This window comes from Lichenostomus cassidix, chromosome 1 (assembly GCF_008360975.1).
Source record: "Lichenostomus cassidix isolate B80296 chromosome 1, HeHo_3.0, whole genome shotgun sequence".
NCBI lineage: Eukaryota > Metazoa > Chordata > Aves > Passeriformes > Meliphagidae > Lichenostomus > Lichenostomus cassidix.
The window spans coordinates 93,549,681-93,573,936 of record NC_139479.1 but is presented as its reverse complement, the minus strand read 5'-3'; the positions used below and the strand labels follow the sequence as shown (position 1 = coordinate 93,573,936).

General features: G+C 42.0%; 3 protein-coding genes across 4 annotated transcripts in view; 1 reads left to right on the top strand and 2 right to left on the bottom strand.

The window, feature by feature from the left end:
• NME7 (NME/NM23 family member 7) overlaps nt 1-2,201 on the bottom strand; it is an 89,642-nt gene extending 87,441 nt beyond the window's left edge. Inside the window, exons 1-3 of the mRNA XM_085049858.1 lie at nt 2,193-2,201; nt 1,831-1,957; nt 1,400-1,737 (exon numbers count right to left, since the gene is read on the bottom strand). Of these exons, the coding sequence (XP_084905984.1) occupies nt 1,400-1,737; nt 1,831-1,957; nt 2,193-2,201 (474 nt within the window). The remainder of the gene's footprint in view (nt 1-1,399; nt 1,738-1,830; nt 1,958-2,192) is intronic.
• On the top strand, nt 1,476-9,893 carry BLZF1 (basic leucine zipper nuclear factor 1). Of its 2 annotated transcripts, XR_014854472.1 has the most exons (8): nt 1,476-1,602; nt 3,145-3,201; nt 4,538-4,977; nt 5,601-5,800; nt 7,334-7,462; nt 8,056-8,275; nt 8,460-8,949; nt 8,996-9,893. XR_014854472.1 is itself a non-coding variant. In XM_085071437.1 (7 exons), the coding sequence occupies exons 2-7, from the start codon at nt 3,183-3,185 to the stop codon at nt 8,643-8,645; spliced, it is 1,194 nt and encodes a 397-aa protein (XP_084927563.1). In that variant the 5' UTR covers nt 1,476-1,602; nt 3,145-3,182; the 3' UTR covers nt 8,646-9,893. The 2 variants fall into 2 exon arrangements, 1 of the variants encoding a protein (XP_084927563.1); XM_085071437.1 differs by having other exon boundaries at nt 8,460-9,893.
• Nucleotides 9,894-10,522: 629 nt separating this feature from the next.
• Nucleotides 10,523-23,795, bottom strand: CCDC181 (coiled-coil domain containing 181). The gene is given in 7 exon segments (XM_085071380.1): nt 10,523-11,258; nt 11,260-11,371; nt 12,000-12,154; nt 12,731-12,877; nt 14,904-15,812; nt 17,546-17,706; nt 23,631-23,795. Coding segments are annotated over 7 exon segments (1,554 nt in total). The 5' UTR covers nt 23,650-23,795; the 3' UTR covers nt 10,523-11,207.
• Between the last annotated feature and the right edge of the window lie 461 nt (nt 23,796-24,256).

Genomic DNA, 24,256 nt, shown 5'->3' with positions numbered 1-24,256 from the left:
AGAGAACTGCAGACTGAGTGGAAAAAGGCTAAATTTTAAAACCACAGTTATCAGTAGAAAAATATCAAGAGAACAAATTTTGTTTAGAAAAATGTGAAATGAGGAATAATATAATAATATTCAAGTACTTCTACACATGAAAGACAAAGTGGAATATCTTTAAGCCATCAAGGGCAGAACAAAAAAATCACTGGTATCATTTCCAGCACAGAATATAATAGGAAAAAATCTCAGTGACCTATAAAACTCATCATGCAATGGAATTATGTCAACAGATCATGCAGTTCCTATCACTGAAGGCTTTTCAAAAGAAATCAAACAAACATGCCATGAAACATTTTGTTAGAAGTTGATGTAAGATTCCATACTGCATTAATGAAGTTAACTTGGTGTCACCTCAGAAAGAAAGGGAGGTTAGAAACATGTCACTCAGTGACAGTCAACTACAACAAAGCAAACGCTTTACCTAAGCTACAACTCAAAAAGCAGGACTTTTGCTGACATTCAACATGGGGATTGAAAATTAGTTTTACCTGGATTAAACAAAACACTTGTAACCCCTGTATCTGAAAACAAACAGTGGCATTTCTATTCAAGTGGCAAATGCTGATGTGGAGTTTATGTTCTGCAGGCAAGGTGCAGAATAAGCTGCTGGAGTGGCTGGGGCAAGGCTGAGGCACTCAGGATGGTGTTTAAGGTGAGCCTGGCTGCAGCTGCACCTGCCAGGCTACTGCATGTGTCTTGCAAATGAGTACAAATTGCAACTCAAAGCTGTTGATTTTTAGATCAACTCGGCAACACTGGGGTTCGCACACCATCTCGGGCAAAGGGGACTCAGCTGAGCTCCATTATAACCACAGAACAGCTGCGATGGAAGGAGCCCCCCAGGACTGCCAGCCCAGCTCCTGTCCCTGCACATGGTACCTCGGGAGTCACAGCGTGTGCCCGAGAGCATCGCACGAACACTGCTGGAGCTCTGCCAGGCTGCTGCTGTGAGCCCTGCCCCGGGAGCCTGTCCAGTGCCCAGCCACCCTCTGGGGGAAGAACCTTTCCCCGATACTGAAGTGCAAACTCGTTTTTTTTATTTTAGTGCCCCTGCAATGACATCCTGTCGTCCGTCCTGCATTAGTACACAGCAGATGCAGTCAAGAATAAAGACTGTCGTGCCTGAAACGTATTCCCTCCTCCCGCTAGCTCTCCCGGGCTCCTGGCCCAGCCTGTTGCTCTCTCAGAACAGCTTCCCAGCAGCTGGGCGCCAACGAGCCCGAACGGCCCTCAGAGCTGCCCAGGCTGCCCCCGAGCCCCTCAGCCCAGGGCCGGGCGCTCCCCGGCGGGGCACCTCCCGCCCGCGGCCCTGAGGGGCTCTGCCCGTGTCCCCGCGGCCCGTGTCCCCGCTCACCATGGCGACGATGGTGATGAGGACGATGACGGCCGATGGCGATGCCGGCCCGCCCTGTCTCGGCAACCGAAGCGCCGCCCCGCGCCCGGCCCGCGATTGGGCAGCGGACACGGCACGCAGCGCTCCGCCCGCCGCCGCCGGACGCGGAAGCCGCGAAGGTGACAACGCTGGGGCTGTCGCGACATCGGCGCCGCTCTGGGCCGGTCTGTCGCGGCCGGGGCAGGGACAGGGGGCCCGGGTGGCCGGGGCTGGGCGGACGGGCAGGCGGGCAGTGGCTGTGCGAGGCCCTGGGCCCGGCAGGGGAGGTGCGGTGGGCAATGATGTAAGCAGTGAAGGAGCTTGTAGTAGGAGGGGATGTGCTGGGAGGCTTACACTGCCCCCGCACTCTACTGGGCAGTATTAGAGAGTGAGCTCTGAAGCAGCAGGGTCACCGTCAGGCCGTGTCTGAGGGAGCGCATAAGCCCAAATGCTCCTAATCAGCCTTTCTTTGAGTATTCTTGCCTCTTTCTGGGCATCTGCGCTTTCATCCTCCTCGTTCTCATCGAGTAAATAAAGATGCTCAATCAAAAAGGAACGAGCAGTGGTGATTACCACCTAATGCTATTAAATAAGCAAACACACAGCTGGAGTTGTAGAAGCAACAGATGGTGAGACATTTCCATATCTGTAGTTTGAGAAAGCTCGGGGAGGGAAAGGTGTTTCTCTTGTCTTCTGTTCATCACAAAAGATAAACCTGCCTGACACAAAACAAACCTTGAATCTAGAAACCCGAAAGTAGTAGTAGTGTGCTCACTGCTGCCATTTTCTTTTTAGGGCAGAGAGCTGTTGCAATGGAAGTCAAAAAGCTGTGGTTAAGCCTTTTCAGTTGGTGGTACAGTGAAAGGAAGCAAGGGCCCTGGGGATCTCCCTTGAATAATGGGGAGAACTCAAGGGAAAAAAAGCCAGCCAAAGAAAATAGGGGTATACTGATCTCAAACTAGCATTGTTAGAGACAGGCCCTAGAAAAGAGGGATGGGTGACTTGTATAATTCCGAGTAGATGGGCCTGTGGATGAAGGTGGCAATGGTCAATGCCTTTAGGTGGATTAGGGAGAAAATGGCCAGGATGATGGTTTGGGCCAAACTGAGGTAAACTTTTGCAGTTTGGTTAAACTAAATATGTGCACACACTCAGGGCATTGAGTCCTTCTTTGACTGAGAAGTGGCCCTGTGAAAAAGGTTGTTTTAGCAAGCAGGACAAAAGGAATTGTGCGACTGGGAAGTTGCCATTGTTTCCTCCCCACCACTTGATCTCTGTGAAGGACGGTGTGGGATTTCCTTTTCTTGTGGTTCTGTGATTATTTTAGGTTATCTCAGCACAGTCATGCTGTTGTACTCTGGGAGTGTTACAGGCTTTTAAAGGGTAAAATGAGGGCTCACTGAAAAAAGGAGGGAAACCAGAAAGAGAAATTTGAGGATCGGAAACTACAACAAGATGAGGAGCAATGTAAAGGAGTTGAAGTGCAACTCTTGGTGAAAAAAGACACAAGTGTCAGCAGTCTCACAGCCTTCTCCTTTTAACTTTATGGGGTTTGGTGAAGTTTTTACAATTTTGGGGTTTTTCCCTTTATTTGGTGTGGGTTTTCTCACTGTGCTGCTGAACTGGAGTTTAGAGGTTATACTAGAAAACAGGATAATCCAAGATTAACTGTCACTGTTACCTTGCTAAAGATTTTTTTTCTGCTCCCCTCCTCATTTCTTCCTCAGACTTGCCTACTTAGGAAGAGCTGACTGCTGAAGAGAAAATGACATCTGTAGAAAAAGGTAGGTTGTTCATATGACATCTAAGCAGACTGGATTAAAAGTACTTTGACTGGAATTCTAAACACTGGAGTTATTCTGTAAACCAGGCTCTATTAATTTAAACTTACTCCTTTTTTGTAGTTATAAGGAAGCAGTTCTGTGACTTCATTATTGCAGTGAAAACCAGAGCTGCCTGGATGGAACAGCAATTTAATGTTGTTTTTCTAATCCAGCTTTATATTGAAAAAGAAGTTTGTCACTGCTACTGGGATCTGTCTATACACTTGTCTGACAGTTCCTCTGGTAGAACCTGTTGGTACTGATTCAGCAAACTTGAAAATAAGGCAGTATAATTACTATAGCATTTTGGAAATCCATTATTTGGATAGAAGACACAAACTCACATTACTGCCTTCAGAATATGAGAAAAAAAGCAGTATGAGTAGCCATGTCCTCAGAAACTTTGTTTCCTCACCCATTGTGAGGAAACTGTATTACAATAATGATTAATTCAGCTGAAAACTTAGCAGACTTAAATAAAATTAACTTCAGTAAATGTCATGCATATTGGGGACTATAGAGCAAGTTACAGCATTACTGGGAATTCTGAGGTCTGTTGATTAGGAATGGAGAAGAACTGGCTCACTGGCCTTTCTTACACCTTCACTTGGGCAACTAAAACACATGTAAGGTAGTACTTAAAAGTCTGCTAAACTTCTTAAGGTGTCAGTAGCTGTCTAACTAATAGCTGTTTTTCATTTGCTTCTTGCTTTTCAAATGAAACTGCTCTGATTCTGTCAGCTCCCCTGACCTGATTTTGTTTCCAGCCTGTGAGTAATGTCAAGAATTTTTTCCATGAAGGCTCTTTTTTGTGTCAGCATTTAATCTTTTACGGCCACAGGAAATTAAAATTAATGCAATTCAGATCAATGTTTGTGCCTTGTACTGTTATTGTTAATGAGCAATGCACATTTGAGTAAGGACTGGCTTGAGTAAGGGCTTACTGTGAGGGTGGTGAGACACTGGAACAGGTTCCCAGGGAAGTTGTGAATGCCCCATCCCTGGAAATGTTCAAGAACAGGTTGGATGGGGCCTTGAGCAATCTGGTCTAGTGGAAGGTGTCCCTGCCCATAGCAGGGGTTTGGAACAAGATGATCCTGAAGGTCTTTTCCAACCCAAACCATTCTATGATTTTCTGACTTGTGCTTGGTAATTGCTGCTGCAACAGACTATTTGACACACGCAGTGTACAATTGAAATTGTAACTTCAGAGTACAGAAATTAAGGGAATACTTGCAATGACACTATAACCAAGTGAGGGGTGGTAAACTTTCCCTCCACAATTTCTAAATTTCAGTTGATGATGCCTCAGCACCCATTCGAGGACCTGGAGATGGCATGGAAACGGAACAAACAGCTGGATCAGTGGAAGCAATTACTGGAGCCAACACTACAACCCATCACATCCACCACAGCCCCCATAAAAAGACAGCCTCTTCCCTGAGTCCCGGAGTTCTGCAGCTGGGGAAAGTACATGCTGATAAATCAGTGGAGATTGAAGCTATTCGAATATTAGTCCCCAAAGCAGCTATCACCCATGTTGTTCCAACTAAAAATGCTAAGGTAGCTAAATCTGTGGGACATAAAGGAGACACATTCCATCAGTCAGATGGAGCCACAGATCCCAAGAAAGAACAGACAGAGCTGAAAAATGCAATTGAAAAGCTAAAGAATTCAGAAAAGCGGTTGTTACAGGATAAAGAAGGTCTCTCTAATCAGCTGCGTATACAGACAGAGGTAAGAAATTAAGGGCATTTTCTCTCACACAACTGAACTGTTTTGGTTGTATAAGCAGTTTGTGAATGTGACCAAAGAGAACTGCTCTGACACTCTAGCCTTGAAACAAACAGTTTCCCTTTTGAACTTATCAGCTAAGATATAGGGTAGAAGTACATCAAAGTATTCTGGTGCTGCTTTTCTGACAACAGATGAAAGAGTCAAAGACTTAGCTGGGAGAAACACACTAGATACCTGCAGAGAAATTAGTCTTTCATAAGGAAAGATTTTTCTCCTTAATCACTAAGTGAAAAGTGTTATGCAGTAGAAGGGTTAACTGTAATTTTCTATTTCATATACCTGTGTATGTCTTGTCTAATTCTTAGTTATCTCACTAATTCAGGAGTTGACTGAAACTTTGTTTCCAGTAGCCGGCTTTCATTGTTCCTCTTTGACTTTTAGAATTTAAACAAGAATGTGTTGGACGTGCATTAGCCTCAAATGTTTATGCTGCCTGGATGTGTCCCATTCTGCAAAGAGAAAGGCAATTTATTGTTAGGAATTTGAAATAACTTGCACTGCATTCTGGAAATAGGAGTGTTTATTCTCTATTGATAGTTACAGAGAGTCTGGTCTAATTCCAGGTCAATCGGGAGCTGAAGAAATTGCTTGTTGCTTCTGTTGGGGACGATCTGCAGTATCACTTTGAGCGGATGGCTCGTGAGAAGAATCAGCTCATCCTGGAAAACGAAGTCCTGGGCCGGAACATGGCTCAGTTGTCTGAGCAATTGGAGCGCATGTCTATACAATGTGATGTGTGGCGAAGCAAATTCCTAGCAAGCAGGTATTCCCTCTCACGGAGCTGTCCTAACAGCATTCTCCTTCAGTCTTTCATCACATACACTCACTGCAGTGTGCTTGCATATGCAGAGAACAGCCACAACACCCATACTGACACCTACTATGAAATCTGAGAATACAGAAAAGCTGTAAAGAAAGTAAGCTCCTTGTAAATCTGAAAAGTCCTGCTTTTCAGAGGTAATACAGTGAGTCCTAAACCTCCTAAAATTTCAACTACAGTTCTTGTCAACATAGCAAGAGAAGCTCTTAATTCTGATAAAACTGTGTGCAGTTTAGGGTTTAAAAATGTCTTCTAGGGCAGCTGACTTTTCTTAAAGGTTGATTTTCATTCCCAACACCCCCCAGTATGATACAGTCATCAATTTGAGAAAAAGCTGACATGGTTAAGAGCTCTGCTTAGGGCGAGCCAGGGATCTAGTATGGAAGAAAGAGTAGGAAGATCTCTTTATCAAGCGCTGGTTGTGTTACTGCTCAGAACCCTCCTGTTACTTCTCTAACCATAAAAGCAGGTCTTGAAAGTCAAAATCTCATTTGACAATGGATTAGACTTTAAACTCACTAAGTTTAGTTGTCTTACCAAATCTGTAAGTGGTGTTCTAGGATTTTTAACTTTCTACTATACTTGGATATAACTGACTGAATTATGATGTTTAATGCATATCACAAAAGGCCTTATTGCTTGAAGGAAATAGTAATAGAATACAGTCTCCTCCCTTTAATTTGCTGGTCTTAAGAAGTTTCAGCATATGGGGTGCTATGGTTTTTGTAAGTCCTAGCTGAGCAAGAGTTACTAGGAAAACTTGGGATTTTTAGCATTATTCAGAATTCTGAGATCAGGGATGTGAGTCTCAGCAATGTGCTTAGAGTAACACTCTTTGATGTTGTAACATTCTGGTTCATTTTTATCTTGGATTTCTAATTGGTGTTTGTTTAAATGTCATTCTGGTTTTTCCATTTGGAATATCACAGGCATTTGTAATGCCTCCTGGAGGGGTCACTGCCAAGCCTCATGGCATAGCAAAATGTGACAACAGCTGTCTCGTTTGTAGCTCTGCAACATTCGTATCTGGCATCTAGTGATTGCTCCTGAGAAAGGCAGAGGTAAATGAATGCAATCTATAGCTGTCATTTTCAGAGATGAGTGTGAACACATGTGATGACAACATACTTGTGAGAACTGTTAGTAAAAGAAAAATGTATTTACTTTTTTCTTTCACGGGATCCTTGTCAGCTGGGTACACTTAGCCAAGGTATTTTGAAATGTCTATTACTAGGTTTGTATTAAGTGGTCTAAGATTGTTTAAACTCAGCAAGTCAAAACATAATCGTGCACTGGTGTTGACTGTAGTTGAACAGAAATTATTCTTAATTAGGTTGATATAGGCTCTGCATGTGGGAGGGAACAGAGAACAGCAGCTTAATCCTCAGGCTGAGCAGACAAGTGATGGTCTGTAGTAGAATAAAGGTGACATTCAAACTGTTCACTTGCACTACTGACTGGAGATTTCTTTTGCAGGGTGATGGCTGATGAGCTGACCAATACCAGAGCAATTCTTCAGCGCCAAACCAGAGATGCACAAAGTGCAATCCAGGACTTGCTGAACGAACGCGATCAGTTCCGTCAAGAGATGATTGATACCCACAAGTATGATTTTTCTAATCCAGACTACCTCTGTGCAAACTTCATTTTTGTCAGTTTATTTTAGGCCAGAGAAGAATCAAATAACTTTCCCCTCTTCCGCTGATATTCAACAAAAATCAGTTATGCTGGTGTATAGTACAGTCACTTTTCAGTTTTAGAGCTGAAAGAGCAAAAGTAATAGAATTCTTTCTTCATTCCCTAGAGGTGTGAAGTCTTAGGGGTAATAAACTGTGGAACTGACATCCCTCATATCCTCAGGCTTTCTCTAATCACTTACTATCTTGACCTCAGGTCTTCTCTGTTTCCTTCCAAAATATCAATATATCAAAGAAGAGATTCTTCTACCTACATGGACTTTCTAGTGCTTATTCTGCCAAACAGCAATGAAGTGTTCCCAGCATTTAAAGTCCTGTGCTGATGAGGCCTTGCCTTGGAGAATAGCCTGTTTGTCTCCTTTTTTTAAATGCCTTTTCTGGCATTTAAAGATTTAGCTTGTGTAGTAAGTCTTGGGAAGAGATGATTCCTCTGAAGTGTGCTGGGTGCTGATTATACAGTATGGAATACTAAATGCATTAACAGTGCTTCTTTCTGTGCAGGCTGCTGGAGGAGCTCATGGTTTCTCTTCAGTGGGGGAGACAACAGACATACTATCCTAGTGCCCAGCCTTACACTACAACAGAGCTAGCAGCTGTGAATTGTAAGCTAGCCAAATCTGTAAGCTCACATCTTCTAGGAGATGTTGGCACTAACAGTCCAAAAAAGACTTCAACAACTGTGGAGTTCTGTAATACCCCTGCTGAGAAAATGGCCGAAATGGTAAGAACTCTTCATACATGTTAATCTCTGTATTAAGGTTCTGGGCAAATGGGTATTTCATTTTCAACTTGGAAAAAAAAATGAAAAATGCCTTTTGAGCAGAAATCCTTCCTAGCTGATAGAGAAGGAAAAAGCTCATTAAACTGTATAAAAATATTTTCAGTCTCAATTTTTCTGTCCTTAGATGCTACATGTACTAGATCCAGCTGCACGTCCAGACACATCAACAGATGTTTCTTTTTCTGAGACTTCTCCATCTTCCTTCCTTTCCACAAAGAAAAGTATTGGAAGGTTTCACCCATATACAAGATATGAAGATGTAACCTTCAATTGTTGCAATCACTGTCAAGGAGAGCTGATAGCCCTTTAAAAGCCCAGCCAAGGCAGCTGCACATGCACTCTTTCTGCAGAACTACACTACCTGGTGTTCAGCAGGCTTCCCTTTGTCCTTTTTTTCCTAATGGTTGGGTTTAGCATTGGAAATTGTGTGCTTTCTGCTTCTCTACCTCTTGAAGTTAGGGACTGACAGGATTTCCACAGTCTCTGGGATACTTCTACTACTTCTCAATCTGGAAAGCTACTTATTTTCTTATACAAAGGCAAGACAAAAAATGGTATGATGATCCAATTGTAGAGCATAGATATGCTCTTGACTATTTAAGGTTTATAGTCTTGTTAGGAAATCTTAATGATTTCCTAAGTCCTAATATCTCCCTTTAGAGGGAGACAGAAGTGTAACCATACCAAACCAAATGAAGTGCTGATCAGTTATATCTAGAATTAAAAATAAAGCAATGGTAAGTGGTCAGTTACGAGCTTTTTTTTTTTTTTTTTTTTTTTAATCTTAGCCATGATGATGAATTGTCCCCAAGACTATGTTCAGCCTTTTAAATTTACTTACAAAAAGGAGTATGTGTGATAATTCTTCACAGGTGTGAGTTCTTAAAGCAAGAGTATGTGCAGTGTCAGCCCTCCTGTCAAGAAGGAGATGAAGCTTGAATGAACTCTAGCTGTAATATATAAGTAGTATCTGGTTTCAAATGGATTCTAGAGAACTGTGTGGGGTGAGATTATTCTTGTGTTTCCATAGATCTGAAATAATGGCTTTTCCATTGTTTCAGTGTCTAGAGTGAAGCTGCTGCATAGCTGATCCTCAGCAAAGGCAGAGTGACATACTTCCTTTGGTACATAGCATTGAAACCTGGCCTGGCATTAGGACTCAGTCCTTGCCCAAGGTCTTCTGGGTATTATGAGAAGATGAAGATAAGCACTAACTTTGCACGGGTACTGTTAAAAAAAAAGTATTTTTTTACTTACATGGTTTTATAATCTTGACATAGATTTCAAGTTCTTGACATAGGTTTGAAGAGAACTTTTAGGAGACAATCTGCTAAATCCAAAGAAGCCTATTTAAGTTTCTCAGTTTGACCCCCAAATTTACCATATGAAGCTGTCTGGTTTAGGTAAAACGTTTCTGAAATGGTTGCTTTTACCCAGTTTTCCTTTGAATCTCATGCCATGATCAGAATATGTAATAAGCTGTAAGTTCTTGCTGTTGCTGTCTCTGTTTTGATTTGCATGAAGAAAGCTACAATAAACTTCCTTTGCTTGCTTTCAAGTTGCAATTTTAAATTTAATGAAGTCATATTTCTGACCCTGTTTTCTCTGTAGCATAAAAGGAACTATTTGACATTGAACTGTAAAACCCATCACTCTGCTGGTGTGAGGTAATGAACAGAGAAGCACTTCTTTTGTAGTTTTCTACAATTAGGGGGATGGTGTGTGTGAACCTTTGCAAACATTCCCCCTGGGTTTGATTGTTTGACACAGGAAGCTCTTCTTGCCTTAGGTGTCAGAGGAAGGTACTGGGAGGAGGAAGGCACCTGTTACTTATGTGTCTCATTAGCATCTGAAATTTTCATTTTGTATCCATGTTGGATATTTTGTATCCATGGTGGATACAAAAGCTGCAACACAGCAGCCGCCAGTCCAGCACCAGTGCTCAATATGCCTGTAACTACCTCCAAAAATAACTGAAAAATACTACCAGCAAATCTGCTTTGCATCTACTACACTTCTGTGTTGCAGTACTCCCAGAAAACACTGAATGTGGAAAAATGTAAAAGCAATGCAAGGATCATGAAATCTGTTTGGCATATAGTTGGACAGAATGCTCCTTTCACTAACTTTATGACTTCATGAGTGACCCTGGCATGTTCTCTATCAAGAGTTCACAATTTGCCTGGGTAAGGTAATGTCATTTGCTAAATTTATTATAATAAACACTGACATATATATAAGAAACCTAGCTTCCTTACTGTTGGAAAAGGTCATAACTTACACAAGCTTTTAATTCCATGGAATAGAAAACTACTGAATATGACTCACAGAAATAAATTTCAAAACCTGTTGCATGTTCACCTACACATTAGCCTTCAATGACCACTTTCCAGGAACCTAAAAGAACACAGTCCTCTGTTGAGCTGTCAACAGATCAATAGGAGGTACAAGAAACATCATTTCCAACAACATAACACCTTGCACAGTCTTAATCACTAGCAGCATCAAACAGCAATATTAATCCACCAAAATTCAACATTTTACACAGTAGCCTGCAACCAGGAATCCATGATGGAGTTGAGTATAAAGTGCCTTTAAAAGAAGGGAATGAGTATTTGTCACCCTCATATATACATCTTGCACTCATTTAGATTTGGTTAACCAAGAAGATCCCTGAGTTATGCATAAAAGCAGGCATTTCAACTAAATTACAAATAAATAGATAGGAAAATCATTGTCACTGAAGGTAATTGTTAAACTTGCTTGATAGCTTTAAAAACACCACAAAAAGTCAGTAGCTGTAAAGAACAAAAATTAAAGCCATAAAAATCAAGAAGATTGTCACCAAGAATTTTGTGGCTACATCAAATTTTCAACTGTAATGGTCTGTGAAGCAAAAGGATTTTGGCTCTGAACTAAGCATAGTGGAAGCTCCGCATCTGTCTTGCTCTTCTGGCTTCTAGTCTAAGCTGCCTGGCCCTCTCTTTAGCAGCTAGTTCTTCTGCTCGTTTCTCTTCTCTCTTCTTTCTCAGCCACCTGTGGAGAGAGAAAGAGGACCAGAAGTACTGGCAGTTGCAATTTCAAGTTTTTACATCATCCATTCAAAGAAGATTTGCCCCCTGCTTAACTGGAGCCACGTGGTCTTGTTGGGTGAAGTTGGGTGTCGTGGCTGAGACAGGCTAAAGGCCTGCTCCACCCAAACACAGGAAGCACTACTTTCCCACTCCAATTCCCCTGCTTCTACATCCATTTTTACTTCCCCCTTTTGTTCAACTGGATTAATTTTATGCTCATTTAATGGACTGAATCAATCCAAGCTTGCTCCAGAACAGGCAACAAGGGTCTGGGGAGAAGATCTCTCTTTCAGCAAAAGCAATTCACTCTTTTCAGCTCAGGCTTTGATGCAGTGAACAAACATCATCAAGGAATTGATGTATTTTTGCTAGGGTGTATTTTAAAAGGGGACGTTCATGCAAAAAATCCTCCAAAACAATGGAAACAACATCTTCAGCAGTAAAGATAAACCATGAGATACCTATAGTTTTATTGTATAGTATAGTTTGTATCACTATATAGTAGAGTATAGTGTTGTATAGTTTTATACAGTTTTACAGATAGACTAGGAAGGTTTCAAACATGGTTCCTTAGGAATGACCCTACTCACTCTTTAAAAGCTCTGTTGCATTCCTCTGTCCTTGGAATAAAGGGCACTTCCTCAGCTTGACGTCTCAGAATTTCTATCCGTTTTTCTTTCACGTATTGTTGGTGCTTTTTTTTAAGCCATAACCTGTAGGCTTCTTCTGGATCCCTGCTCCCCTCCTAGTTAATAAAAAAGACATATATACAAAAGCCTTATCAGTAAATGACCTTTATATTAATCACATTACAATTTTTTTTTGTATTCTGCTAGCATCTCCCCTCCATAAAACATACTTTACAAACACACTACAGCATATGCTAATCTGGCATGGAATATATACATGAGCAAATATTCAAAGCACTGTTTTAAAAAGTACTGAATTTAGCTTTTCAAGCCCTTTAGGGCAGAAGAACTGTAGAACAGCATCTGAATCTCCAGGTTTTGATTAGGTCATGTGCATTAACTGCTTGCTAACAAGTTCTGATGGTGAGGAACACACTCCAAAGAGTCTTCTGACTGCTTGTTCACTGCAGGGTTCAATCAAGTCATTCTCCTGGTTTATAGGAGCATCACTGTATTCTCTGTGATTTTATATTTAAGTTCATGTGTGCTGCTTCTACAGTGCTTCTACAGATTTTATATTTAAGTTCATGTGTGCTTCTTCATACACTTAGCTAAGAACACAGGCTTAGAATTTGGTTTTCCTTCTTAACAAGAGCAATATAAATCCCAGTTCCACATTAGGGAGACCTTACTTTCATGCTCAGCTCTTCCAGCCGCTTTGCACGACGAATTCGCTTTTCTTCTTGTAATTGTTCTTTCTTCTTCTGTAACCAAGCTCTATAAACTACATCATTCTCTCTTCTCCTCTCTTCTTCTAGTTCCCTTTTCCTTTCTTCTTCCTTAAGTGGAAAGAAAAGCAAATAAACTTAGTTTTTAAGAGAATTATCTTAATCTGCAAAGACCGTTGCAGGCAATAAATAAGCTATTTGAATTACATGAAAGATATACTAAAATTCAGATGAAACAGAAATACTCAAAGACTTCATCACAGCTGATACTACATTTAGGAAGAAATTGCTTGGAGCACTTCTGTGGTTTGTGATATATTCAGACATTGTCAGTCTAATCCTTTTTGTGATTACCTCCGTTTTCATGACACATCTCGGCTAACAGACATTTAAGTAGCATCAGGTGAAAACTCTTAAAATTAAGTCTGCCCAATAGCTCTGATTGTCTTGGAATCACTTTAAATGGATGAATTTTAAAAATCAATGCAGTTCTCAGACTTGAAGGACCACTAAACCCTAAAGCATATTTAACAACCTATGCATTGCAGCCACTACCTTACAAATAAGGACTTTTTCTGGGCATGAAGTTGTAAAGCATTTAGTTAAGGAGTATTAATACCTTCAGGCTTTTTTCAAGTTTACAAAGTGAACTGATATTTATAAAGTTGAGAAAAGTTTCTTTTACTTATTAATTAGATTTTAGCTAATGATAGGTATCTAAAGGAGGAGAAAAGTTTTCAATTAATGCTCCATAAAGCTCATTAGGACATTTTTTACCAAGATATACTCTCTTTGACACAAAAGCTACAATCCCTACTCATTTCAACACTTGGAGAAATCTAATCTTTTTGCAAACAGACAATGTTCCTCCCACCTACACACAACTTTCAAATATCCTCCAAACTTACAATTTATAATTTATTGGAATGAAAAAAAAAAAAAACCACCAAAATGGAGCAGATGGATTCCAGTAATGTCAAGAAATGTTTCATGCCTGTGAAATCCATCACAGAAAGGAAGAATTCCATTCCAGAATGAAGAAATAAGGTAATACATCCTTACCTCCCCATAAGTCAGCCAAAAAAGGAGGAAATTTAGCACACACTGTTAGGAAAATAACCTTCCTTCCCCTCACCACACTACCTTTTACTTTAAATACGCAGAGCGTGGTGTCAAGCGATCTAGTCCTGTGTGCACAAAGAAAACTTTGACTTTAATTGTTCGTCATATTTCATATCCTTCATTACTGAACTGAGCCTCAGCAACCTTTTCAAATAAAGCAGACTAGAGCTATTTCCACAGATAGAAAGCAACCTTGGAAGCTACTTAGCCAGGCTTAATTAGTACATCATGGCACAGAAAAATGGCAGATGCTTCAGGCTTCTTTTTTAGAGCAGCATACGTAGTAAGTCACCTTTTTGTAATTGTATCTAAATAATGCAAAGAGAAGAAAAACATATACATTTTTGTAAACATCTACAACTCTTCTGTAAAGATTTCTGAAGTCTCCATTACAGCTGTCAGAGGCTGACTCTCTATTAAACCTAATTTTTTTTTCTGAGTAAGAGGCTGAGAAAGAATTAACATTTAACAAAGTCACTCTACTGTGTAAATGTTATATTAGGACTGAACACTCTCCTTTATGATAATTGCCTAATTCATATTTATTGAGTATCCAAATGTGCCCCTGCCTTAGTGTGGTTAATGTAAATTCCCTGCACTGCAGTCTAATATGTGCAGATGTGACATCATGTGCTACATTCCATAAACCATGGGACTATAATGGAACCTAGGTAGAGAGAAAGTCAAGATGCAAAAGCAGTAAGCAAAATATAGCAGAACAAGGCCTATTTATGAAGGATATATTAAATAAATACTTAATTTCTCCTCTGAGCAAGGTATGATCTTATGACACTCTGGGAAAGGAGCTTTGAGAGACTCTATACTAACCCCAGAGAAATATTGTTATTGTAGTTATTATTATTATTCTTACTACAACTACTACTGCTGCCTCTTTTATCAAAGAAGAATGGAATAAATGCCCTGAGCATGTGGACTTTGTGGAGAAGAGGTCACTGTGGAGGACCTCCTTTGTGGAGAATGGTCACTGTGATTTACTTTTCTCCATTATATTTACCTCTCTCCTCAGTCTTTCATTCCTTTGTTCTATTAGCTTCCTTAATTCTTTTTGTCTGGGAGTAAGAGTGTAAGTGGAGGTTCTCATGGGCGTGTTTGAAGACTGAGTCCTCTGTGGACTCTTCTCTTTTCCCAAATCTTTTGCAGCATTCGAAACAGTATCTGGATGATGCTTAGAATCAGATGGAGGCAATTCTTTCATTTGAGTGCCTGTGTGAGAAGAACTGGATTGTGAAAGTTTTCGAGATGTATGTTGAGTTTCAATATCAGTAAAAGAAACACTTATTGGGGGTGTGATGCCCTGGCTTTCAATATCACATACACTTAAGACTTCAAACTTTCCATCTTTTTCCACTAGGATTTTACCATCTGTTGTTTCCTCATCTGAGCCAGCTTGTGCTGAAACTGATGTGCGTTTCTGTCCTGTGTCATTAGAAATATGCAGCTGAGACAGCCCTCTTGAAACATCGTCTCCTTCTGCATCAGCTATACCAGCTTCAGCATCTTCTGGAGGAGGAGCTTGAAGATCCACCAACTCATCCTTAAATTTTAATTTCCGTTCTCTGTTTTGATCCACAGGAGCCTGATTTTCCAGCTCTTTGTTGGCTTCTTCAATCTTTTCCAAGACATAACGCTTTATTTCTTCATCCTCTTTCTCATCCAGTTCCTGCTCATTTTCCAGCCCAGATTCCTCGATAAAGCTTTCTCTCTCAGTATCAGACTCATAGTCCTCCTGTTCAGTATCTTCCCTGAGTTCCAAACATTTTTCATTAGTGTATATTACTTTCACATCTACATCTGCCTCTGCAAGCTGATCCAGATTTTCTTCCATTTCTTCATTGTCTTCCTCAAAGCTCTCTGCAGCTTTAGGAATTTGTGCTTCACTATCCTCTTCGTTTTCTCCTGGATTCTAAAAGAATTAAAATAAACTAGTCTCTCAACAAAAAACCAAAAAAAATTATCAATGAAAAAGAAACAGGTAGAGAGAAGAGCAGTACAAACTATCTGCATTCTAAACCAGGCTGTCAAATAGTGCATGTCATATCTAACAGCATTTTTGGCACTAACAAGTCTCTTCATTTTCTTCACGTTCACATTTGCACAAAGTTTAACTAGCAGAAAAGTGATGAGTGACAGCATAAAACCAGGAGTGTTGCACAAACACTTAAAGGAACTCAGAAGTACTTTTGAAAAAAAAAAGTGTAATTTTCAATGCACATTGAATTTTCTGATTTGAGGATATTATAACCAAACTAACCAGCTCACTGAGATGTTTTTCACTGTAATTCCAAATAACCTTCCTTGTCAAAATTCAGTGAATTGAACACATCGAAACACATTTCAATCAATACTGAATTTCTGCCTGTGACTCCAAATATTACTCAGTTTTGTCTTCTAAATAACACAACTAGCATTCAATGAAACAAATACCTCTATTTCTTCATTGTCTTTCTCAAAGCTCTCTGCAGCTTTAGGAATTTGTGCTTCACTATCCTCTTTGTTTTCTCCTGGATTCTAAAAGAATTAAAATAAACTAGTCTCTTCTCCCAACAAAAAAAAAAAAATTATCAAGGAAAAAGAAACAGGGAGAGAGAAGAGCAGTACAAAAGATCTGCATTCTAAACCAGGCTGTCAAATAGTGCATGTCATATCTAAAAGCATTTTTGGCACTAACAAGTCTCTTCATTTTCTTCATGTTCCCATTTGCACAAAGTTTAACTAACCAGTAAAGTGATGAGTGACAGCATAAAACCAGGAGTGTTGCACAAACACTTAAAGGAACCCAGAAGTACTTCTGAAAAAAAAACATGTACTTTTCAATGAACATTGAATTTTCTGATTTAAGGATACTATAACCAAACTAACCAGCTCACTGAGATGTTTTTCACTGTAATTCCAAATAACCTCCCTTGTCAAAATTCAGTGAATTGAACACATCGAAAGACATTTCAATCAATACTGAATTTCTGCCTGTGACTCCAAATATTACTCAGTTTTGTCTTCTAAATAACACAACTAGCATTCAATGAAACAAATACCTCTATTTCTTCATTGTCTTTCTCAAAGCTCTCTGCAGCTTTAGGAATTTGGGCTTCACTATTCTCTTTGTTTTCTCCTGGATTCTAAAAGAATTAAAATAAACTAGTCTCTTCTCTCAACAAAAAAAAACCAATTATCAAAGAAAAAGAAACAGGGAGAGAGAAGAGCAGTACAAAAGATCTGCATTCTAAACCAGGCTGTCAAATAGTGCATGTCATAACTAACAGCATTTTTGGCACTAACAAGTCTCTTCATTTTCTTCACGTTCACATTTGCACGAAGTTTAACTAACCAGTAAAGTGATGAGTGACAGCATAAAACCAGGAGTGTTGCACAAACACTTAAAGGAACCCAGAAGTACTTTTGAAAAAAATACCATGTAATTTTCAATGAACATTGAATTTTCTGATTTGAGGATATTATAACCAAACTGACCAGCTCACTGAAATGTTTTTCACTGTAATTCCAAATAACCTTCCTTGTCAAAATTCAGTGAACACATCGAAACACATTTCAGTCAATACTGAATTTCTGCCTATGACTCCAAATATTGCTCAAATTTGTCTTCTAAATAACACAATTAGCATTTAATGAAACAAATACCTCTATTTCACCAAGGTTTTGATTTTCTTCTTCATCAGTTAGGCATTCCAGGTCTTTCTCAAAATCATCCTCATATTCTGCATTTTCTGTTAAATCACCCACATCTGCTGGATCTCCTTGATCTTCCTTTTCACTCATTTTGGTGATCTGTTAGAGTAATACTACAAAAAGGAGAGGGAATAAAATATTTTCAAACTCTAGTGACTCACAAATACTGATATGTCTTGTGGCACCCACGTCAGACTTGTCAGCAGAATTAACACAAGCATGTTAGACAGTGCCACAGCACCTCAGGAATAAGGATCACTGGTGGTTTATAACCATGAATGGGTTTGGCCTTTCTGGCTCTGGCTACTGGGAGAAGGCTTGAGTTAAATCATATCAAGGTGATTTAATGTCTCTTAAACCAGAACTCATTATCTTTTAATTGCTAGCCCTGTGCTTGGACAAAGAGACCACTATTTTATGTTAGCTAGAAGTGCTACAAACTTCTTGTTTGTATCTTATCTTGTTTGAATCTTAACTTGTTTGCATCTTATCTTGTTTAAACGCAATGTAACTTTAAATACTCATTTACCTGTTACTCAGGCTGGATTTTGTCATGCTCATGACAAAACTGAAGGTGAACCACTATAAGGACTGAATCTTAAACAATCTTTGGACTGCATAGCACACAGGTACCACCAGCTCCTGAAGGACTGCTTAAATGCCAGTGCTTGATGCTCCAGGCTGACTGCCTGCTGCCCCTTGGCTCAGCTCACTCAGTACAGGGCATCAAAGACACAAAAGGTTAAAAGATGTGGACATGTTCACAGGCCTAGAGAGCTGATTCCGCTCTTTTTACAGCTTTAGCCACTCATCATTCCTTAACTAACTCGTTTATTACTTTTTACAGAAGCAGCACAGAAAAAGACGTTGATTATTCAAAAGTTCCTGCTCTTTTTGTACCCTCTGCTGTAGGCTGGAACATGCCATACCTACATGTCTCTAGTAGTACAAATCTATGTCCTTTTCAATATCCTAAACATCATGATTGTTGTGACAGGACAAGGAGTAATGGGTACAAATTGGAAGAGGGGAAATTTAGGTTTTAGGAGGAAATTCTTTGCTGTTACGATGATGAGGCACTGGAACAGGCTTCCCAGGGAGATTGTGGATGACCCATAACTGTAAGAGTTCAAGGCCAGGTTAGATGGGGCTTTGAGCAACCTGGTCTAATGGAAGGTGTCTCTGCCCATGGCAGGGAGGTCACAATTTGATGATCTTTAAGCTCCATTCCAACCCCTTAACATTCTATGATATGAGCATATGGCAAGACAATATGGGGTGTAAGAGATAGCTCTGACTCTGGATAGCCCTAGAACAGCAAGACAGCTGTGTGACCATCCTGCCCTTCCAGACAAGAATCACAGACTCAAGAAGGGTTTCACCTGGACTTTCAAATCTGTGTGTGCATTTTGCAATGCATTTTGTAAAAAAACATCCAATAGATGTTGCTTAAATTCTTCCAAGCTTCTTTTTTAAGTTCTGATGAGCATCTCTGAGTTCTCAGTTATTTATTCACAGAAACACCAGTTCAGTTTCTTAGAACTCTGTATTTCATGCTGGACAAGAGTGACATTCTTTTAAACCTCAAAACTTAGTCAAGATTTGTTTTAGAGGGAAAAAGTGGTATTAAAGCTGGGCTTTTTTTTCTGAAAACTTGTATATACAGAAGCTTTTAAAAGCTCTTCTTTTTTCTTTGATCCATATGTTGATCAAGAAAACCTGGCCGTTTTTTCTCTTCTTTTTAGCTACCACTTGCCACCGGAATCACTCATTCACACTAGATTTCTCAGAATTTAAATTTTTAGAGCTCATTCAAACTGTTGCCTTGGCTTTCCACCCCCTGTCTATTTCCATCATGTTTTTCCTGCACCACCTCATATGACATGTAATGATTTTTACTGGGAAATGCCCCTTCCTTCACAAATATCCTTGATTTGGGTGATGACATACCTGGGATCTTAATGGAGGTTACTTTGCTCTAGTGCATATTCAGCACAAAAGAACTATTTCTCTGTGATTTCATTATTATGATAAGTGGATACAAAAGCTTATCTGTGCCTTTAACAAAACGTGGTGAACTATGGTGAACTGTGCCTTTAACAAAACGTGGTCATATCCACCTGTGGCACTCAATATGAACACTGAAAACTGTTCAGTTCATTTAGGTTAAGTATAATAATGGGGAGCAGCATAAAAATCAACTTCTCCTGTTGTAAGATAACGTAGCTGTGGCTGAAGAGAGAATTTCCAATTCAACATCCTTATTTCATAGAATCATAGAATGTTAAGGGGTTGGAATTGACCTTAAAGATCATCTCGTCCCAGCTCCTCCTGCCATGGGCTGGAATATCTCCCACTAGACCAGGTTGCTCAAAGCCCCATCCAGCCTGGCCTTGAACACTTTCCAGGAATGGGGCATCCACCATCTCTCTGGGCAACCTGTTCCAGCGTCTCACCACCCTCACAGTAAAGAATTTCTTCCTAATATCTAACCAAAGCTTCTCCTCTTTCAGTTTGTGCTCATTACCCCTTGTCCTATCAGTACAGTTCCTGACAAGGAGTCCCTCTCCAGGTTGCTTGTGGGCTCCTTCAGACACTGTGAGATTACAACGAGGTTTCCACAAAACCTCCTCTTCTCCACGCTGAACAGTCCCAATCTTCTCAGCCTGTCTCCATGGGGAAGGTGCTCCAGTCCTCTTACCAACCTCGTGGCCGCCTCTGGACTTGCTCCAGCAGTTCCATGGCCTTCTGATGTTGGGGGCACCAGAAGATCCTGAATCAGCTCCTAATCTATTTAGGGTTTTACGAAGTAAAGTGATTCAGCATTAAGAGGGGCCAAAAGTATTCAGAAAATCTCAGGTCTTCATTTTCACCTGCTTCTGTTCTGCTCGGGGTGTGTCCGTGGGGGTGTGCGCTGTGACCAATTGCTCTGCACAGCTCACTGACACCTCTACGCGCTTACACTCAGGCACAGGCACGGCACAAGGCGGGACAGAGCGATGGATTTCTGTCGCTTTGTCCCACCGCACTAAAACCTACACACGTACACAGACCCACGACCCCGAACCCCACGCGGGTGCGATGGGGAACGTCCTCACCAGCATTCCCTGCTCCCCCGGGACACGCCGAGCCCCGCCACTCCGGCCGGGGACGAGGAGCTGCGGCCGCCGGGCTTTGCGGTTGCCTTGGCAGCGGCGGGGCCGTCCTGCGGCAGCGGTCAGCGCCACGGCGGCTCCCGAGGGACAAACTCCTCCTCCCGAGGGACGAACACCTGCTCCCGATAGCCGAACGCCGCCTCCCGAGGGACGATCGCCGCCTCCCGCAGCGCCCTTACCGCCCACGGGCGAGCGCAGGCCGGGCCGCACCGGCCCGTTGCCATGGAGATGGGCCTCCGCTCCAAGGCCGTCTCCCTGCCCGCTTTGCCGTGTGGCTCAATTCCGCTTAACGCCTGCAAATCGTGGGGAAGCAGAACGCTGAGGGCGAGGGGGACACATGTATCCCGCCGGGAGAGGGGCAGGAGTGCAGCAGGTGGCTCTCCCTGTCCAGCCGAAAGCCCTTTGGTGCTGTTAAATTATGCACTCCTCAGGGAGCAGCCTCAGCCTGCGTGTTGTATTATTCATCGTGCTCCGGCTGGTGATGAGCAATCGGATCAGCCCAAGAGCCAGCAGCGTGAGGATTTGGGCTTTTGTCAGTCATAGAATCACAGAATTATAGAATTGTTTGGGTTGGAAAGGCACCTTGAAGTTGCAGCCCCCTTGCCATGGCTAGGGACACCTTCCACTAGACCAGGTTGCTCAGAGCCCCATGCAGCCTAGCCTTGAACACCTCCAGGGATGGGGCATTTACAACTTCTCTGGGCATTCTGCTCCAGTGCCTCACCACTAATGAAGACAGCACTGAATCTCCAGAGACACACCTCTCTGTGTTAACCACACACTGCTCCTTGAACTTGGAAATAGGGAAAAAATAAAGAAACCAGGAAAATACCCTGAATTAATTCCCATTTGGAAGACAAAAAAGCAAAAACGAAAACAAAAAAAAACCCTCACACAAACAAAAAAAAAGCCCCACCCTGATTTACCCGAGGGGCCAGGGGAGCTGGCAGAGGGATCCAACTCCTCAGTAGAGCTGGAGGGAGGAGGCACATTGCAGCCTCCTCCAAGGAGGACCAAACAGGCCCAGAGGTAGTGGATACTGTGCCCCTGAGGCCAGCAAGTCCCCAACAAGCTGTGTGACTGCCAGGCTCCCCACGGAGCACATACAGAGCTGACTGCAAGGGCAAGCAGCTGCCCTTGCAGGATGACTGAAGTTCATGCATCATCACAAGATGCTTCCCAGCACCATTTTTTGGGGGATGACCCTCCTCAGCCCTTCTACCATCCTGGGCTGCAGTAGAATGAGCCCCCCTGGGTGGAAAGAGGGAGAGCAGGAGGGAGGAAGGGAGTTGTCACTGGCAGGACTGACATGATGCCCATCACACTGTCCCTCACACAGCTGTGGCCCAAGTTCTGAACACACTGGCCTGGCAAAGCAAAGGATGACTGTCTACAAGGCCACACACATCAGAGGGCAGCACCCACCCTGTACTAAATGGTTAATGCTGATGAAAGAAAATATGAGCAGAAAACAGCCACGAAGGTAGGGCTTTGATAACTCTCAGAGTAACTCGAGTAGGGTCACCCTTTCACTCAAAGTCATGCAGGACAGAAAAGCTAAAGCCCTTCAAGCTGGGGTTCAGGAGATCTCTGAAGACATCTGTCATCATAGGCCACATGCCACAGGAGGAGACTGGAGTCCATGACCTCAGGGTTTCTGCTCATCTTACACCATACAGTGAAAAAGAAAACCAGGTTTTGACATTGTTTCCAATGGGTGGGAAGGGGTCCCTGATACTTACCTCAGCTCAGGTACCTGCTTGGCAAAGGTTCCTGCTGTACCTAGAAAAACTTCAACCAGTGACCGCACCTAGGGCATGCAGTTATCCCGCCCTTGGAGACAATGTGCTGAATTTCTGATTTCCTACATTTCAGATAGATGACTTTGACAAGTTCATAGCATATGAACATAGCATATTGGCACAATACCAAGGCCTTCTGCTCTGCTTTTATTGTAAGACTATCCTTCATCTTAAAGGCTGTCTATCGCTTTCATTCACAAGAGATGCTTTATGTGACTAATTACAAGTCAGCATGATTAAGACAAGGATTAGACCCTATTGTTGGAATGTCAAGCTGTGATGTTTGAGAATGAAAACTTAATGATATAAGGTCAATTGAAATTCATGCATGCATTCATTAACCCACGTGCCATTAAATGTAGGTTTTCAGATGTTCCCATCTGTGAGGAAGCTGCAGAGCATGGTTATGAAAAATGCAACGACAATAACAGTTAAGCAGTTCAGGGCTCCAAGGACAGACCCCGACATGTTGGCTGCTCTTTTCCACGTCACTAATGTATCGTACACTGTGTTCAGAGAACAGATACATGTAGAATGAGTGTGTTTCAGAGAGAAAGGCTGCATAACACCTCCAGAGTGACGATAAACAAGCACATTAACGCCTTTTTAATATAGTGTAGGAAACAGCTGACACTGTCAAAAGCCACTGGGAACAGGGTTCGGAACATCCAGTCTCCTGCCCCTTCCATAGCCAAAATCCCTCTCTCCTTCCCAGTACTTGGCTACAATCACACCAATAAAGAAGAAAATCCAACCGCTTCCACACAGAGCCCTTCCCTTTCCCTGAGAGCACTGCCAGAGCAGCCGGCTGTGTCACACATGCACACAGCCACAGCAGAGTTGAGTGCAACCCTGCCTTACCCTGGCGGGCTCTCATAGCCCCTGCTAGCCCAAGGGGTCAGCAGTGGGTGCTGCTGCTGAAAAAGCAGCCTCTGGCAGCTCTTACTGTTTCGTGCTTTTTGGACAGAACAAGCCCAGCACCCAGTTTCTTGATGTAGCAGTGATCCCAGGAACTACACCTCATCCTACCAGCATCATAGCAAGCCCAGTGCAGGACAGAGATTCAGTGGTAACACTCACCTCCAGCAGCCCCCAGCATCAACTGGAACAAAGAAACAGCCACAGCATTCCAGGCAGACAGCCGCGTGTAGTGTTTATCTCATCTCCGCCAAACCGCACTGTGTGCTTTATCTCTGACACACAAATTCAGCTGCTTTCACAGCAGCTTTGTGTCCCTTTCAGCTCTCTCAGCTGTACACGATGTGGCAGGACGTGATGGGAGGAGCAAGGATTGCCACGGTTCACGTGGACTTGCTTCACTTGCAGGCAAGAGCAGCCTCAGGGTTCTTGTCCCTGTAGCTGTCACCAGCACCAGATGCAAACTACTTGAATCTACCTTAACAGGTAATGCTATACCTGTATGACTTACTAGTTACCTTCCTGACATATGAAGCAGAGATTTTAATTCCCCACTGTCAAGAAACTCATCCCTCCACAGCTGACTCCTGTATTCACCCAGGAAGGCAGATGAATGAAATTCAGAATAAACCTGATGTGCCAACAGTCCTATCCTTCAGCAATAAAGCCCAGCAATAAAGCTCTGAAGGAAACATGCATCTGAAAACCTCCCCTCACCCTTTCCTCCCCAGGAAATCCCTTTTCTCTTGTTTTTGGTGTCCTGCAGCAGGCTTGTTGAGCTACTACCC